The sequence below is a fragment of the Solanum pennellii genome, chromosome 10 (assembly GCF_001406875.1).
Source record: "Solanum pennellii chromosome 10, SPENNV200".
Lineage (NCBI taxonomy): Eukaryota > Viridiplantae > Streptophyta > Magnoliopsida > Solanales > Solanaceae > Solanum > Solanum pennellii.
Window position 1 is genome coordinate 30,695,264 of NC_028646.1, and position 20,153 is coordinate 30,715,416.

The following is a 20,153-nucleotide window of genomic DNA, read 5'->3' on the forward strand; positions in this document are numbered from 1 at the left end:
TAAAAATTGATATTGTTTTTTTAAAAAAAAAATCAACTTAATTTTAATTTTTTTCACCCCGACCCTCGAACCCACCCCCACCGCCACGGAAAAAATTTTAAGTTTGTTTTTTAAATAAAAATCAACTTCAAAAATTATTTTCTACTCCAGTAAAAAATAAAAGATATTTTTCAAAAACATTTTTCATTCAAAAACCGAACACTAAAATATTTTTTCGGAAAATATTTTCTCCAACCAAATATGAGAAATAAGTCAAATATCTACTTGTTTTCCAGGAAAACATCTTCCATGAAAATCATTTTCCTTCGTACCAAACACACCCTTAGTCTTCCTCCAACGGAAAGGTATTGAGTTTTCCACCTAGCTAGCTTTTCTTCACACTTCTATATCACACTATCCCATGTTTCTATCTGTTGGCAGGCTGCCAACTTCTCCACCAAGTATAGTAGCTAGCCAGTTTATGTTGGTGACTTCATTTATAGGGTACATTAGGCTCCGTCTCCAGTTGATCAGCAAACCAGATATTCCTTCAAACAACACAACAATTACCCTTAAATACTTCCGTAGCTCTTCTCAAGCACCACAGAAAATAAAAGTATCATCTGCATATTGAAGGTGTGTCGCTTCCATGTTGTCACTTGGCAACTTCTAACCCTCTGATCCATCCTCTTAGGTTGGTTGTCTTGATCATTATGTTTAGTCCCTCCATTGCTAATAGAATAGAAAAGGTGACAGAGGATCACCTTGTCTAAGCCCTCTCTGCTTTAGAAAGCAACATGTTGGGGAACATTCACAAGTACTGAAAACCCCACTGTTGAGATGCAATAAATTATCCTCTTCGGTCATTTCTGTCCAAAACCCATCATTTCTAGAAGATTTAGAAGGTAACTCTAGCACACATGGTCATAGGCTTTCTCAATGTCCAATTTACAAAGAATACCAAGCTTTTTTTGCTTAAGTCTTGAATCTACAACTTCATTAGCAACCAGGGCAGCATCCATGATTTGTCTCCCCTTTATAAAGCACATTTGTTGGGAATCTTCTAGATTGTCCACCACTTCTTTCAATCTCAGTCAAGACTTTGGAAATCAGTTTGTAGATACTGCCAATCAAGCTTATAGGCCTAAACTCTCTTGGCTCTTTTGCTCCTTTCTTCTTATGGATTAGTGCTACGAATGTTCCTTATCAAAAAAAATGGATTAGTGCTACGAATGTTGCATTATAGCTCTTCAAAAAAAATTCCTTGATCATAGAAGTTCTAAAAATTATCCTGGACTGCTTTACCACCTCCCAACATTTCACGAAAAACCCCATAGTGAACCCATCAGGGGCAGGAGCTTTATCTACTGCACACAATTTTAGGGCTCTTAAAACTTCTTCATCAAAACTACTATAACATTTTGCCCTCTTCTGTTAGGATTGGGAGTTGCATATTTTGGCAAATAGGTCTCCACTGATTAATTTCCGTATACAAACTTTTATAATAATCAACAATTTCATTTTGAATTCTATGTGGATCTTTAGTGATTGCCCCATGAATCATGAGTTGGTCTATGTTGTTATAACTTCTATGACCATTAGCCATCTTGTTAAAGAACTGTATATTCTTGTCCCCTTCCTTTAACCAAAGAGCTCTTGACTTTTGTCTCCAAGATATCACTTCCTTCTTTAACATTTCTTCATATTTAATAAGCAATTGAGCCTTTTTGGTCGATTCCTCTTCGGTGAGAGTTATATCTGCTTCTAAAGTTGTCAGTAGATCCAACAATCTCTTCCTCTTATTACCAAGTTCCCATTTCCCCCCTTTTGCCATTCCTTGAGTTCAAATTTAAGTGCTTTTAGCTTACATACCAAGATGTAGTTTGGTTTGCCTGTGTAGCTAAAAGAGCTCCACCATCATGTGACTTTGTCAATGAACCCCTTCTAACTCTAACCACCAATTTTCAAATTTGAGATAATTCTTTTTCCTCTCTCAAGAACCTCCTATTAGGGCTATTGGAATATGATTCAGCTCAGTCTTTGAAGTGGGATTTGTTTCAAGTTATTGAAATTGTCATCCGACTCCTTGGACAATAAGAATCTATCAATTCTGGATGCTATTCCTTGTTGATCACCTTTTAAAACCAAGTGTATGTAGCATCATCCAATTGTAAATCAATTAAATCCAAGTCTTCAATGAAATCAAAGAATTCCTTCATAACCCCTTGTTCTCCTATGTAATTCTTTTTTTCAAGGGAAATGTTGAGACGTTAAAGACCCACAGATGGCCCATGATCCTTCTAGTAAGCCCTTCATAGAGCCCAGTTCTTCACATACCAATCTCCTTTCTTTGTAGCAGTTTGGTACGTACACATTTGTTGTGTGACATTTAAAATTTTGGAGTTGTGATTCAAACTTGCATGTGATAGAGTATGTGCCAACTTCAAGCACCCCACCGTTCCAAGCCCTTTTTCATCCCACAATAAGATGATCCCCCTCCCATTTGCTTCCAATGCAGCATGGCTAATCCACCTCCTTCCCCAAACTTGTTTAACCACCTCAACAACATTCCCTTCCAATTTTGTCTCTTGCAGAAGATAATATACGCCTTCCACCCCATTATAAGATTGTTTATTAATCTCCTGTTATCTCTATTATTCAACCCCATAACATTCCAAGACACTAGTTTGAAATTCATCAAGCACTAGAGCTAGTGAGCCTCCCCATGTTCCTCTTCCCAGAACTCTTGAATTTAACATCAAAAGCTACAAGATTCTTTAATTGTTGTGCACCCTTGATCTTTATCTTCTTAATTTCCACATCCAGCTCCATTCTCCTTACTTGTCTACAACTATCAATCTGCATTAGTAGCTCAGTAGCCTCCTCTTCGTACCCTTGGATATCAATCCCAAAAATTCTCCCTAGTTTGATCAAATTTTGTTGAACACAGTTTGAAGTGTCTCTTTCATTTTCCTATGTGATATGATGTTGTTGCATCACTATAGGTCCATTTCCTCCACCCCCAAATTCACAATTGTTGTGTCCGTGCACTATGATGTTATTCCACTACTACTTGTGTCTGCTCTAAGAAGCTCGCAATTTCTCTCTTCTTGCTGATCTTTGTTCCTCACCTGTTTCCGTCGAGGGTTCCCCATTGGTGTTAACCATAATCCACAAAACTGTCTCTGCCTAAGAATTTCTCTATTATCCAATCGGCACTGCTGCATGTAGAGACATGCGCGTTCATATGTCATCTCCAAAGAGTTTTACCTTCTGGCCTTTGGTTTCTCCATCTTTTTCTCCTTGGAAATTATTTGTTATAACAAGCCCAGCCAGATCTGGGCCTTTTAGCATTTTTATTGGTTGTTTCCCATTAGGTCTGTGTACATAGACCATGTCAGATAATTCCTTTGACTGACTCACGTGCCAATCACATATGATGTGAGAATTAGCTCTCCCAAAAATTGTCGCTAGCTTGCTGTCCACATGTCTACTCCAGTCAAAATCCCTAAATTGAGGGAATTCTCGTACATCATCACAGGAACTTCCGAAGATCTGCTGGTTAAGACCCATCTCATGGTACAAAGACGTTTCTTCTCCAGCGGTGGTAATTTCTTTTTCCAATGACAATTCGAACATAGGTTTTCATTCCACCCAGATCCGAAAGTGGAAGATAACTCCTTTATGTGCCACCACTACTTCCTTTAATATGCTTCTCCCATCATTTGCCACCAGAATTTGAGCCTACTTCATATGATTCTTGAGTTTTGTTTCCTTCTCCGTAGTAGTCTAACCCCCCATAGACCTCGCCTATTTCTTGAAATATCGATCAAAGGTGTCATGGAATTCCCACAACCCTAATCCAGGTTTCCTTAACTTCAGAAACTACGAGTGTACATCTTGTAGTTGGCTTCCACCAATCAAATTGGAATTTGTAGTTCTTCCATCTCCATTGGCCTTATCTGGTCTGTTCTGTCATGAATCTATTTGGGAATTCGAACAAGAACATCTCGCTGCTCAATTCATATACATCGACTCCAAAAGCCTTGTCCAATTTGAAGATGACCACCTTCAAATATCAACCAGAGTTGGTCTTTCCTTTGTCTCCTCTCCATGCAAAAACCAACTAAGCATCTCCGGAGCAACTCATTATCATATAGTTGTATTTTAACAGACATCTCAATCTTTCCTTCCTTGTAACTGACTTCAGCATCACATAGGTTCCTTGACTGCCATTTACTCTGTTGTAGAGCTCTCGCATAAGGGTAGCCGGCAGACTCACCTTCTAGAGTGAAATTTCCTTCTTCTTCTGGCATTTAATGAACTTGTCAATCTTAAAAGCAATATCCAACCACCCAGCATTTAGTGCTTGTTCGGGGATGATTAGGCATGTACGACCTCCTCCATTTAGTGATATAATGCTTATAGATCTCCTATACTCATTGTTATTCCTCGTGCAAAAGAGCTCAGCTTTGCGTTCTGCCAACTTCCATCTTCTACTTTCCTTCTAATTGTCCTTTGATGCTTCCGTTAGGCAGAAACATAGTCACTCCATTGCCTTCCTACTCAATGATGACCTACATATCATCTTCCTACTCCTTTCTACCCATTTGTACCACTACCACTTCGCAGTATCCCATCTGGTGATGTCGACAGATTTGAAACTAGCATTAAAGCAAATTATATTTTCCTCCATCTTAGAATTTCAAGGGTGTTTGGACTATAACCACAGTGGGTGGCTATTGGTGGCTTATAAGAGAAGGGTTGACACTGACTAAGGTTGTCGGAGAGGAGGGCTTCTACTCTCCAAGGAAGTAGGAGAGAGAAAGGTCGTTGGGAATCATGCCTGGGAGAAATTTGAATGTCGGTTAATAGTTAGCATACTTCTAAGTTCCACAGGCACCCCTTTAGTGACATATAAGAGATGTAAGTTTTTTTTTCTTATTCTCTTTTTATGTTTAATCATTTTCAGATTTAGAGTTTTCATATCTTAGAACTTTTTTGCGATAGTTCATTCACAAAGGTATTGATTAATCTTTCTTTAAATGCAATGTACTATTTTTGTCGTAACATTTGTTGTAGCATAGTGGAAAAAAAATTTCATTCACTATCTTAGAAGCAATGCGCATATAAAAGATTGTCTTGTGTTATGTTATTTTGTTATTTATTTTTTCTTTTTCCTTTGGTCACTAACTAACTTATGTGGCTAGTATGGTTGCATGTATATCTTATTTATTTTATATCAATCTATACAGTATTCTATTATTTGACATACTCATTCACTCATACTTTATTTACTAAAAAAATTATTTAAATGATAGTTCTTGACGAAATTGAATGGCAAGTTCCACCCAGGAAGAGTTCTAATAAGTAGTATTTTATTTAAAAGCGTCTTATATCTAATATATCCATCCAATAGTATCAATCTGGTCTAATTAGAAATCATACTGAAATTAAATTATTATCACAAAAGTAATCATTTTACTGAATTAAAATAATCGGGTAACTGATTATTTAAGTTAATTCTTCTATTTAATATGAAACAGGCCACCACAAATGTATTAAGCAAACTGCAGATTAATTGGAAGAACATAGAGCACAAATTCATTAAGCAGATAGCAAATATGTTGGAAGAACATAGGAAGAAAATAAGGATATAAGGAGGACACACCTTATTTAAGTAATTCATTTGGGTAAGAACACACACAATGACAATCAAAGTAAAAGCCCAAGTCTGTGGATATATTAGCTGATTTGTTCCTGATAATGTCAATTTCAAAGCAATTCCAAGTGCTTTGACACTCATAACCTGTCACAGTAAAGCTGAAATCTCAATAAGAAAAATATATGTAGGAAATAGGACAAACGCAAAAACACAATTCTTTTTTTAGAAAGATACAAATACGCAATTAATTGGAAGAACCAAAGCAGGAAAGGAACAGTTACATACCGATAAAGAACCCATTAGTGAGCACACTCCTATATAAAACATAATGTGTGTTTGCCCATATTGGGGAAGATAGTGGAATATAAGAATTAGGACAGCTATTATCACCGCCACTGCGTAGAGGAGAAAAGCTGCAGCAGATTTGACAACATGTTAAGCTTGAGAGATCAGGTAGAAAAGGAGAAGGAACAAACACCATCAGCAATATGAACAAAGAAACTACCTGGTTCAGTAGCAAGATCCCACACTTCCTTCACAGATTGAATCTCACGTTCTTGTGGAGCATGCAGCACTATTGTGATGGACCCAACAACACATAAAGCACAACCTAAAATTCCAAAGGTGTGTAGCTTCTCTCTCAAAATAATACGAGCGAGCACAGCACTGTGGTTTACACAAACTCGTCAATAATCAAACCATAAAGTTAGAACTCTGAATGAGTTAAAACTTTTAGCATACCTGATAATAATACTGAGTGCACCAAGAGGAGTAACTAAAATAGCAGGGGCGAATGCATAAGCAGCAAAATTAGCAACCTCTCCAACAATCACTGTTGCAATGCAGCAAGCAGTCAGAGTTCTATCTTCAAGAATCAGACCCCAGCAAAATATTCATATCTAGACACACTTGCCGGAAAACAAAATAATCAGATCCAAGTACAATGAAAAAGAGAAAGAATTGATAAAATAATTTAAATATGAAGCAACTTTTTAATGGAGACTGTATACATCATATGTCCACAAAATGTCACAAGAGATACAGTCAAACACAGTTTATCTTCAGTCTTACACTTGTATAGATACTTCAATTAACAGTCAAGAGTTTTGACAGATACTAGGTACACATATGAAACATGTCGATCCTGCATAAAAGACCTACTCTCCAAATAAGTACTAACAAGTAGCAGCATCTTCTTTCGGAACTGAATTCTCCTTTTAACTAGGAACACCAAATAATGTCAACTTTACCATTCTATGTTTTGTTTCTATTTAGTAAGAAATACAAGAGAAATGGTACCAGATTTTGGTCAACCAAACTTCAAGTAATGTCAATGGAACCATTAATTTCTGATAGAAACAGTTGAATTCTAAGTCCATGCAGATCTTGTCAGCGTCAACAGAAAAGTTAAGCGGCATTAACATGATGTTTAGGGGAAGAAAGAAGTTTCTTGAGTTCATGGGAGAAAAGGAATTAACATAATTTATTAAGGTTAAGAAGAGATCAAATGGGCAGCCGTAATGCCTCATCTAGTGACTGCCTCTCTCCAACTTGTCCACTATAAGCCCTGCCAAATTGTCAAGCCTTCTGCGTCTTCCTTCTTATTGACTGCTAGGAGCCCTCTTTCCGAAAGTAGCATTGTGACTCCCCCTCGCATCACCTCATATTAGGAAAGGAAGAAACATGGAGCAGCACAGAATAGGATAATTTAATAATTTATCATCAGAGTAATAAACAAATTGAAGGTCTAAGACAGTGTAGGAATCTCTTCATGAACTAGAGAACAAGTCTTATGACAAAGGGACCCTTGAATAGTAAATTACGTGGCCAAGAGAACCCTTGAATAGTAACTTGCATGGCATAGGATAGTCAGATTTGTATGGCAAGATAATGGAATAATTTTCTTTTATGACAAAGGCACACTTGAATAGTAACTTGCATGGCATGGGATAGTAGTATTTTTTGACATGATACAGGTAGACAAAAGAAGGTGGCCTTAAAAGAAGAAATTGGATTTTAATGGTAAATTATGGTGAGGTAAAATGTCTAGAAGGCTAAATGTGTACAAAAAAGTTCTTTTCTTATGGGAAATTATGGTGATGTAAAATGGTTAGAAGGTTTAATGATTTGTGCAAATTTTTTGTTTTCTCTAATCTACAGCTATTCTTTATACTTGTTTTTGAACCTAGCGTTATTTTTCAGTCTCCTATTTTCTGCTCTTGTGAAATATCTTTTGCTATGTGGTGATTCTTCTTCCATATGACCTTCTCTTTTCCTATGATGACCCAGTCACTCGTTTTGAGTTCTATAACCCTTTCCCAATTTGAGACTACCCATCCGAATTTGAGACATATTGTAGGTTCATTTCGTGACTTATGGCTTGCCGGTATGAGTACGGGTGGCAGCGGAACCGGTAGGAACCGGAATCCGGTCCGGTCTGTCCCGGTCCGTTACCGGTCCGGTTCCGGTCCGGTTAGTCCCAGTAGGGACCGGTAAGTACGGGATCCGGGACACGTAACGGGGCGGAAATCGGGTTTTACCAATTAGTCCCGGTCCGGTAGATCCCGGTTCCGGTCCGGTCCAATTTAAAAAAAAATTATTTTTGAAATTTTGTTACCGTTTGCCCCTTTTGCAGCCAATTACACCCCCCTACCCCCCCCCCCAACTTTTTTAATACCTCAAAGTTTTAAAAATTACACTTTTAACCCTTTTTTACCTATAAATACCCCTAAACTTTCATTCTTTTCAATCACAAATTCACAAAATCATCTTCTATTCTCTCAACTCTTTACTCTCTACTTCTTTACTCTCTAATCTCTTAAAATTGTTGAAATTCCGATTTTGGTCTTTAAAAATTGGATTTGGAACTTCAAAATTCAACTTTCCATTTTCGGCGGTCATAAACATCTACTTTTTTAAGTAGACGTTCGGTACATTCGTTCCAACTTATAATTTACATCTCAATTATATTGCAATAATTATTTATTTATTTTGTGATTAATTATTTGTTTACATTACATTTTTCGTATTATATATAATCTACTCACGTTTAATATTTGAATATGGATTCCGGTAAAAATGCTGTTCAAAAAGGAAAAGGTAAAAAAAAAGTGCAATTTAGCGTGTTCAAATTATGTATAACTTTACATCCTCCGATAATCAAAAAAACGGTAGTTCTTCTAGATCTAAAAATAAAAAATCTACTATAGTAAGAATGAATACGAAGGATTGTACACATGATAATGATATTGTTTTTAGCATTGATAGTAATTTTGGATTAGATCCTTATCATTAACATTTACAAAGACAGTTTGATAATTTTAATGAGGATTTGATTATCAAGCATAACATTTTCAATATCTTCCTTGTTTATTTTATTATAATAATTGTAAAATAGTTATTACTTCTGATATGGACCGTAGTATAAACGGTAATGATTATTTGATTGTTACTGCACATTAGATTGATGAAAACTGAATTATGCAAAAAAGAATTTTAGGTTATAAATGTTGTCAGATGCAAAAAACTGGTTGTTATATAGCTCAAACAGTTTTAGATATTTTAGAAAGATGTGGAATATGTGATAAAATAAGTAGTATCACCTTAGATAATGCTGCAAATAATACAGTTGCTTTTGAATTGTTAAAACCTACTCTTTGCCCTATTTATGGTGATGATTATCATATTAGGTGTGATGCACACATATTTAATTTGATTGTTAGAGATGGTATACAAATGTATGATAACGGTTGCATGAAAGTTGAAAATGCATGTCATTTTATATATAAATGTCAAGTTAAGTCTAGGCGTAGAGATTTTCAAAAATCGTTGTTTTGAATATAATCTTCCACCTAGAAAAATTCCAAAAACAGTGTCTACTAGATGGAATTTTTTATATGAAATGTTTGTAGTCACTTATGAATATAGAAAATCCTTACAAATGGTTTAGAATGCTCATAATTCAGATGTCATATAGACTCGATGATAGTGATTGGCATGACATAAATGAACTCATAGATTTCCTAAGATTTTTTTACTTAACTACCAAAAGAATATTTGTACTTTATAGTCCATCAATTTGCACTGTTTACCTGATATTTGTATGATTTCTTGTAAATTTTATAAAATTAAAAATAAACCAAGATTTCAAGAAACTATTAAGAAATTGACTGAAAAATTTTAAAAATATTATATTCCTATTCCTCAAATTTATTCAACCGCTTGTTTGTTAAACCCTAATTACAAAGATGTAGGTGCATCTAAGATGGTTGATAAAATATATTTTAACTTGGATATTGATAGTGAAAAAAATGAAATTCCTAGTTGTCAAGAAGTTAAAGATAACATAAAATTTGAAGCTAGAAAATTGTATGACTTGTATAATTCTAATATAAATTTATCAAGTGATCAAGAACCTGAAAGTTCTAGGAGTAGACTTAATGAAGATAATATTGATGATTATTTAGATTTTTATCTTGAACTTTCTCACAATAATAAAAATTATTTTGATGCATATGTTAATCAAAATACAGAACCTACTGACGATGTTCTAGCATGGTGGAGAAATCGCGGCAAAGGATTTCCAAAACTTCAACCGATGGCTCGAGATGTATTAGCTATTCAAGTGTCTTCAGTAGCTTCGAAAGGCATTTTTAGTGCAGCAAGGTTTCAAATTGGAGAGCATATGCATTAGCTAGCAACAGATAGCTTGGAGATATCGGTATTATTCAGAGATTGGATTAATGCCGAGAGAAGAAATTTGGGTCGTGAACCACTACCGACCAAATTTCAAAGTGACGTTGATGAAATAATGCAAGATTATAGTGACGACGGGATTGAAGCAATGGAAGATTTATCTATTCAACAATTCCCGATCATGTTACTATAGAAATGTTAAATGATTTAAGAAAGGATCTCTAACGTAGCGCCGACTATTAAATTTAAATGTTTAATTGTCTATTAGTATGAGGATGATAATTCGAGATCTAATTCAAACAGAACCCTTCCTAGGAGGTGGCTGTGTAGATTATATCTTTTAATACTCTACTATAGGAAGGTGCTGTGTAGATTATATCTTTTAATACTCTACTAATATTTTTGTAGATCAAATTGTATTATCAAATTAATATTAATAAAAGTTTAGGCTATTCGCCTTAATTTTTTTTTTAATTATTGTATTAAATTTAATTTTTATTATTATCATTTAAACTTTTATAGTTTTTAAAGTTTGAAATTTAAACTTTTATAACCTCAAGCTTTGAATTTTAAATTTTCAAACTTCAAAAGTTTGAATTTTAAATTCTCAAACTTCAAAAGTTTGAATTTTAAATTTTCAAACTTCAAAAGTTTGAATTTTAAATTTTCAAAATTTTAAACTTTGAAATTTTAAACTAAAAATATAAATTTTAAATTAATACAATATAAATTATATTCAAACTTTAAACTATCAAACATTCAAACTTTAAACTTTAAGTCTTTAAAATTTAAAGTTGTACGAACTTTCAAACTTTTGATGTTTATAAAGTATAAACAATTAACTTTAAAAGTTTGAGAAGTGTAATTTGTTAACTTTAAAAAAAAAAAAAAAAAAATTTTATTTGATTTTAATAATTTATTTTTAAAAAAAAATTAAAAAAAATTATACCCGGCCAGTCCCGGAATCCGGTCCAGTTTCGTACCGGTTCCCTGGCAGACCGGGACGGGAGCAGGGAAAAAATCCCGAAACTACCGATACCGGTCCGTCCTGATTCTGATACGGTTCCAGCTGGTGGATCCCGGTTCTGTGCTGGTTCCGGTAACTACCAGTTCGGCAGTCCCGATTCGGAACCCGCTGCCACCCATAGGTATGAGTAACACGGGTCTTATGGGGATCGGAAGCGTTTTGGAACACTTGAACCTAAACTAGTGACTTGAAGTTCTTAGAGTTGACCTACGTTGCTCGGACTCTTAAAAAACATCGACGGTTACGTGTCGGGTCCTCCAAAGACCAAAGGTAGTGCACTTCTGAAGAATACGACACGGGAGCAATATTTTTGGAGGGTCCAAGCAACATAGCAGTTGACCAAAGTCAACATTATGAGAAATACACTTGGATTTTTTATTCGGAGATTTTAATAGGTTTCTATGATGATTTTAGACTTGTGTGTACGTTTAAACTGGGGCACGAGAGACCCATGTGAGGTTCGATGATATGGCATGAGAATTTGGAGTTTATTGTGATGACCCTCCATGCCATCATGCCACATAGGCACGATGTCGCATAAAATTGTCAATGTAGAAGGCTTACATGAAGGCTAGTTCATAGTAGAAGGTTCTAGAGATGTGGAGAATTGATTTGAAAGACCTTAGAATTCCATGGATTTACATGGGAAGTCCTTAGAACATTCTAGTTGTGTAGAATATTCTAGAATGAGGGCTTTGTATATATGTGGGGACATTCTAGTAGTAAATGTTTGGCACAAAACATTTGTACCAAAAAAAAGTAGCGCCAACGATCAGAAAAAAATTTACCACTGATGTCAAACAATGTTATACATTTTTGGCATTGTCAAAGACCACGTGAATTTAGAACAAACCATAAATCCACGCAAATGATTTCAAGATCTGGGAATGAAGATTATAACTTACAAAATTGAGGGTCAGGAACAAAGTCACAAGGAAATTGGGCATGGTCATTCGTAATATATTTTATGTAGTTTCTTACAAAAAATGAAGAAAGGTAACTTCTTTGTCAAAAGAGATGTCGCATCTAAAGACGATTGTTTTTCCGATCTATATGGTTATCATTTGTTAATGTACTGCATAATGACATATTGGAGAAGAAAGCAAAGATTTCTAGATCTCTATATTCTATTTTTATTACTCTTATTGTTAAAATTTGATTCTGATTTTGATTATCATATACAATTAGTTGCAAATGCCAGATAATATTTCATTGACGTCCTAAAGTAGATCACACTTCTAAGGTTCGCCTCTTCATTTTCGATTAAAATTTTTATGTATTGATTATTTCTCTTCCTACCACTTACACTGGCTATCCTAATTAGATTTTTAAATTTTAAATCTATCCATTTATAACTTTCAATATGACAGACCATGATAGATGCATTGAACAAAGTTAATATTTAAGTTATCTAGGAAACATTTTAATGAATATATGACCCTTCGGGGTGGCCTAGTGGTTTGGACTTGGGACTTCCATGTTGAAGGTCTCAATGGGACTTCCATGTTGGAGGTCTCAAGTTCGAAACCCCTAGCCAGCGAAAAAACGGGGTTCGCCCTCTGGGTCGAGCTCGTCGCACAGGCTTGCCTAGTGCTGGTTACCTCTCCCATGTGGTTTGCGAGCTATTGCATAGATGTGGGGGTTTTACCCTATGCGCACCCAAAGAGTAGCACCTACGGCTTTCACTTGTCATCAAGAAGACATTTTAATGAATATGTGTCTTTTAGTTAAAAGGAAAAAAGTTCAATGTATTTGATGTCTCTAATTTGTCTTATATTTAATACTTTATGTTAATCAATCGAGTTATCAAAAATCCACAATTATTTTGTCTCAAATATACTTATTCTACTAATAATTTTCTACCGTGGACAAATGACGAGTGTGATTTGGTTGATATATTGGAAGAAATGAAGGTGTAGCTTTGGACCTTTTAATTGCTCCAATTGTTATAGACGATATATATGAATCAATTTGATAATTTAGGACTAAATTTGAATACTTAGTCTATCTAAAGGACTCACCCATGGCTAAATTGGAAATAATTACTTTTTACCATTTTAAATGATAATTTAGGATACTATAAGTTTTATGTGGTATAAGCTTCCTTACTAACATTAATTTTATCTGCAGAGTTTGAACAACTCTTTTTTCCCTTTTTAAGAAAGTACATGTACTTCCTTTTTTATATTTGTATTACTACTACACCAATAAATAAATTTATTTGAGTTGTATGGCTTTATACAAGCGATCTTCATTTTTGCACATAAGAGATTTGATATTCAAGTCTTAGCTTTTTTTCATTTTGTGTTTGTTAAGAGGGTATGTGGGTAGATAAGAAAGTATAGTGTAATGGTACCATGTAAAGATATGACAACCTGGGTCTAACTCAACCCCAAAAGCTAGCTCGTGAGGGGTGGTTTATCCAAGTCCATATAAGGAGACCAATTTCTCATCCCCCTACCGAAGTGGGACTTCTTAATAGTAACATAGTCAATATAAGGAAATCAGAAAAATTTACTGAATTGGTTATAGTTTAGTGTATTCTTCATGAAGCCAAAAAAATTATTGATGCCTATAGCATGTGCATTAGACATCAAAATAAATTGGTGCATACATACTTTTTTATCGATAATTGGAGCATACATACTCATTCTCTCAAAAACTAAAATACCTATTATTGTAATTTCTGATTGGCATTGTTTAAGCGATACTCGATCAAGTTTATACAACAAGTGCATACTATAGAATGCTTCAAAATCTAAATGTATTACATGGTTGTTATTGTATCTCCAACAAGGAATTAGCAAAGGAAACTCATAATTGATGGCACTTGAGTAGTACAACGGAATCTAATAGTTTTTTTTTGTTTGTGTTATCCCCATAAATCTATATTATTCGAAGGGCTTGCAAGATGGTCTCATTTAATGTTATTTGTTAGCGATAGAGATGAGGAAACATACAGTACGACTAAGATCTATTCTAAGTTCAAAAGCACAGAAAATTGGATTAGATCAAAGACCAGATTAACACTTCATCGATTATATGAGATGCATGAGTGTACAATTTAGAGACGGGTGAGCAGCATCATAATAAAGTAATTCTCCTCTATGTCATCTCAGTATCTAATTCACACATATATGAAGTGTTCAACAAATGGTATAAGTTTTTTTTACCCTCTATCTTCCCATTTCTAGCTTAATCTTACTCTTAATATTTGAGCAACATAGCAGTCAGACATTAGAGAGCAACAGAGCACTTGGGCAGTACTTTTATCCGCTACATGGAGGATTGCACAAGGTGAAACAATCCTCACTGTTGGATAGTATACAAGGACAATTTGCTCACCTAGTTAACTCTATATGTCTTTTCAAAAAGGATATAAACGTCAAACAACAAGACTTTTTGGTCATGAAAGAGCAACCAAAATGGATTATGTAAATATTATCTTTTCAAAAGGATACTAACTTGTCATGTTATTTTTATTCCACTTGTTTTTATGGAAATTTATCAAGTGTAGGTGGTAGGACTGTTAGTAGCTTTCCATCTCCTATACAAAGGAGACTTTGTATTAGTTGGAAGACATCTTTTGTTTCTACCTTCTATCATTTGTAAAAATTATGGAGTGATAAAAATTTCTTGTAGCTAAATTATCTCATGTTTCTTCCCCTCCAAGAGACCAAGACATGGGATGACGGGTGAAGGTCCTTGCTTCATTGCTCGAGTATAGTGTGCTAAATATTTTTAGTAGAATTATTCTATTGTAGAACATATGTTTTATGAGTTTACGCTAAGCCGGGCAATTAGTTAGCAGGAGTGCCTTTGTGAGCTAGGCTAGCAACCTCCTAGTAGGAAGACTTTTGTTACCATAATTCAATCTCTACTAGAATTTTATCATTCTACGATTCTAGTGCTACACCCGCCCCTTGTAGTCTAGTAGGATCTTGTTAGACAGATCAGCTAGTTAGGGGTGTTTGAATTTGCTCTTTTTAAGTGAATTATAAGTTAAAAGTCACAGGTCATAAGTTGGTAACCCCCAACTTATGACTTTTGGCTTTCTATTTACTATTTTAGCTTTTAAAAATTGCTTAAAAACACTTTTTGTGTTTATCCAAACACTTCCAGAACTAAGTTTAAAGCCAAAGTCACTAAAAGTAAGTCAATCCAAACACCCACTTAGTGGACTTACTAGTTTGGGGCAAATAATATTTTCATGAAGTTGTTCTTACCTAAACTAAACTTTCGTTGTATGAATACCAGATAACTCAGAGATTGAATATATAAAACAAGATGCAGTTTCAGAATTACATAGCAGTGTGCCATTCAGAGAAAAAGACTTAATAGTTGGCCCTGATGCTGGATTCAATGTTCAACAAATTAGTTCTTACTTTATATTGCTACTCCCTCCTTCCTACCAATGTATATGACATGATTTCCTTATTGGTCTGTCCACGAAAAAAGGAGATACATTTTTATGTATGGGGAAAATTTGATTTTAAAACCTCCAATTGTTTAGTAACTTTTAACTTCTAATCACCCTTAGTGAGAAACTTTTATAGTTACACAAATGCTATGGCATATTTAAACCATAAGTTCAGTCGTTAGAAGTCTTAAAGCCACAGAAATTTTATGGCATGTTTAAGACCACAAGTTTCAAAAGTCTTCCTTTAATTCTTAAACTTTGTGCCAAGGAAGTATTTTTATTTTGATTATTTATTTCGGTAAAGAAGAAGATGAACCAGAAGATCCTTATTAATTTCTAAGGCAAGGCAGAGGATTAATTAACAGTACCAGTTTCTCCAAAAAGAAAAAAAAGGAAAGGAAAGGAAAGTAAAGGAAAGAGGCTTAATCACATCATGCATATTATAAGAACAAGCAGATGATCTAATGGGGCAATAGAAAAGTTAAATCTTAATCAAATAAAGCACGAAATTGTTCTTTTTCAAAGAGCATGTACGGTGGTAAATATGCAACTTAATGTATAGAAGCAAAAGGGGGTGTTCCCATTTCTGTAATTATACAGGGGATAAGAAGTTAATCCATTAAATGCATTGGAGTATATAACTCACTTGTTATCATGCCCACCCACCAAAGTGTCTCATACAGGTATGAGTATCCTCCAACACCTGTAAAAATAAATTATGTCAAGTCACACAAACAATGTATCACCAAATGGTGTTTTGAAAGAACAGCACTATAAACCGTGAGAGGGATTGAAAGGGCACTTGGTAAGTATAGAAGTCCTAAAAAGCTAATGTGAATGTACATGAAAGACCAAATATCACACATTAAATTTCCTAATATAAGTTCCAAGATTAAGCATTAGGCCTGCTGCCCTTAAGTGGATGATAGTTGTTCTAAGTAACGAACAATCTTCCAAACAAATGTTTTAGGCAAAAAACAAAAATTGAAACCAAGCAACTCTAGTACTAAGAAACAACAAATGCAAACAGGGTTAGCAATGATTACAGATGGATTTGTTGGTTGAACATTTGAGGCTACATTACATTCACCAATCTACCACAGGATGCCCATTTCAATCCCAAATACCACTTAAAACAGCAATGATTATTCTAATATTTCATATTCACTGGATTCAACCAAGTCCATATAGCATCGGAAGGACAATAAGATGAGGATCATGGCCAAGTAACAGCAAGAGTAGGAGCAGCTATCTGAAGAGTTCAACATCATCTCCACATTCCAGTTGGAACGGTTAATATTAAGAAAATCCTCAGCACTCTGTAATTTAGACCGTAACACTAGCTACAAAGATGAGATAGCTCATAGCAGGCTTCTTGTAGACTAAGGGGGAAACCGGTACTGGACTAAACACCTCTAATTAAATCTAGATAAGAATTCTAGTTGATTTTCAATTCCCATGAGACAAATTCCAGAATAATATACACGCTTATATAGCACCTTATTTTTCCTTTACCTGACAACTCTTCCTACTACTTAACTGATATAACAATATTGACTGCTACTATTATGCTACAATCCCATAAGACTTTGGGCACATCTTTATTGCAATTAAAGTTCAGTTTGGAAACTGCATCAAGGAACTGAGCAACATGCAGTCTATACCCTTAAGCTGATCGTGTCTACAGTGGAGAGGTCAAATAATGAAGAAAAAAAGCTTTGGTTCACTTTCTAACTTTCAGTCGATAACCATATCGGTACTGTGTAAATGAGGCCACTTGTCACATTCAGAAGTTCACCAGTTGAACTCGTAACCGATAAAAGCTTATGATGTTCATTTCAAAACTCATGTATGCACCTGTTTAGCCATAAATATTCACAAGCAGCTAGTTTTCACCATAAAAATGAATCTCACCTCATAGCCTAAGCAGCAAAAGTCGCAAAGAAATTCACAAAGACACACAAAATAAAAATACAGTTACAAGTACAAGAATATTTAATATTAACTTAAGATTAAAAAGACTTGTACCAGCTCTGACACCGGAAGCACCAGCTTTCTTTAACCCTTTTTTCTTAATAATAAAGCTAGCACCAATGAATAAACTCGAGGACAAAGCGAGAACCAATCCTTTGATATTGTCAGATGACATGCCCTTGTACACATCTTTCCAGCTTTGCGTATCCATACCATCAACAAACCACAAGAAAAATCCAAAACCCTAATCGTCACTCTTTCATATATACACTACCTTTGACATACACCTGGAAAAAAAAATGTTTGGTCGCAACTAAAAGCTGCTTCTACATAGATACCGGGGAGCATAAAATGCAAACAGGTAAGTGAGAAATTGATACAAGAATTGGTGGGTTTAGAGATCTGCGGAAGAGGGAAAGGAAGGGAATTGGCAGTAGGCGTGAAGGGAGTTTATTCTCTTTGGGTTGATAGATCGGGGTGTGGTAGGAGAAGAAAGTGAGAAAAGTGGGATATGGAAGAAAATGGTTTTACCAAAATTATGACAAAAGTGGGATATGGAAGAAAATGGTTTTACCAAAATTATGACTCTCCCATGACTCAGCTTCTTCCTTTTCTTTCCAAACATCTTTTGTTATACGCAAGAAATTTAGTCCACTTTTGTGTGTTTTTCAATTTTCTCATGTTAAATTGGGATAAAAGTTTTAGAAAATATTTTTCAAATTAACTTATTTTTTTTAAAATTAGAGTTGTCAATATGGGCTAGCTTATTTCATTCGGGTTAATTTATACAGGCTTTGACATTTTACGGTTCAGACCGGGCTAGCCTATTTCGGCATCGGCCAGAAAATGGTCGGTCCAACCAACAAGTACGTGAGTTACAGGCTTGACGGGCCAACCCACTTTTTTTAAAAAATTATATTTTTTTATATTTATTAAATTAAATTTTAAATTATAATTTAAAATATCATCATAACTATCGACAAAACAATATTACATGATGTTAATGTTAGTACTTGTTAATTAAATCAAAATAAAATTATTTTTATAATATTTATTAGGGATAATTGCAGAGACCTCCATGTTTCCCTCTATAACACTCACCTCTCCTTTGGTTTATGATATTACGTCTACCTCCCTTATTTTCATTTACTTGTAACCATACTTTAAACCTATGTAAAATAAATATAAATTAATATAGATTTGACAATTTTATTCTTTTTTATATAAATTTCTTCTTTTTAATAAATATTATATAAAAATAACTCATTTAATAAATACTTTAAAAATAAATTAAACACAAAGACTTGTTTTTTTAATCTAACAAAGATCTAAGTCTTCAACTAAGCTGACCCACATTTTCACCAAATATTAACTCTTTATCTCTATTTCACCTTTACCACTTCACGTAAATTTTTCCCCACAATAACCCATCATTTTCCGTCAATAATTTCTTCAAATAAAAGATACAATTGAACTTTCCAAGAAAGAAATTCGATAAGAACGATAAGATTTTTTTCTAGATAAACATTTACACAAGCAAACAAGAAACATGATCCAACGAATTAAGATAAATCATTGAAAATTAGATCTAAACATTCATATATAAGGGTAAATTTGTCAAACATAAATTAATTTATATTTATTTAAATTGGTTTAAAGAATGGTTACAAGAAAATGAAAATAATGGAGGTAGACGTAATATCGTAAACTATAGGGAAGGTGAGTGTTATAGAGCGAAGCCTGGAGGGAGGTCTCTGAAATTATAGCGAAGCCTGGAGTGAGGTCTCTGAAATTGTCTCTATTTATTAAGTTTTTTTTTTCAAGTAAAAGTATAAATATATAAATAAAAATATTAACCTAATTATTTTGAATTTGGACTCTCTTTAATTTTAAATTTTAATATTATTATATTTTTTAATTAATTATTATTGGCCCACGGGCCGGCCCTACCTATATTTCTCAAGTCCATCAAATCAACAAACTTATTCAGGTCAGGCTAGCTCTTTTCTTAAATGGGCTCCAAAAATCTTAGCCCAACCCTATTAAATCCCGGGTTAGGCCAGGCCGGCCCAACGGCCTAGCCCATATTGACGGCTCTACTCAAAATCAAGGAAAATGACTTCCCTTCAAAAATTAAGCAAAACATTTTCCGAAACTCTCCTCCTATTTCAAATTACATTTTTCTTTTTGGAAAAAACATCAACTTTAGAAAAATATTTTCAATTTCAAAATTTTATTTTTTCACCCGATCCCTGACCCATCCACACACCCACTCACCACCGGTCAGCCCCCCCAAACCCCAGCCCCTCCCCATAAAATTAATTTTGATTTATTAAAATATTTTTAACTTTAAGTTTTTATTTTTAAACTCCTACCCCCCCCTCCCCCGGCCC

At 34.4% G+C, this 20,153-nt stretch overlaps 1 protein-coding gene across 5 annotated transcripts in view; it reads right to left on the reverse strand.

Annotated features, from left to right (window-relative positions):
- Positions 1–18,351, reverse strand: part of LOC107002605 (probable magnesium transporter NIPA3) — a 26,206-nt gene extending 7,855 nt beyond the window's left edge. For 2 of the 5 annotated variants that reach the window (XM_027912425.1, XM_015200688.2), the window contains exons 1-6: positions 17,815–18,350; positions 16,433–16,489; positions 6,386–6,476; positions 6,150–6,310; positions 5,930–6,057; positions 5,651–5,788 (exon numbers count right to left, since the gene is read on the reverse strand). In XM_027912425.1, the coding sequence (XP_027768226.1) occupies positions 5,651–5,788; positions 5,930–6,057; positions 6,150–6,310; positions 6,386–6,476; positions 16,433–16,489; positions 17,815–17,971 (732 nt within the window). In that variant the 5' untranslated portion in view covers positions 17,972–18,350. Of the gene's footprint in view, positions 1–5,650; positions 5,789–5,929; positions 6,058–6,149; positions 6,311–6,385; positions 6,477–16,432; positions 16,490–17,814 lie in introns of all 5 variants that reach the window. The other 3 variants (XM_015200687.2, XM_015200686.2, XM_027912426.1) reach the window with 2 other exon arrangements.
- Between the last annotated feature and the right edge of the window lie 1,802 nt (positions 18,352–20,153).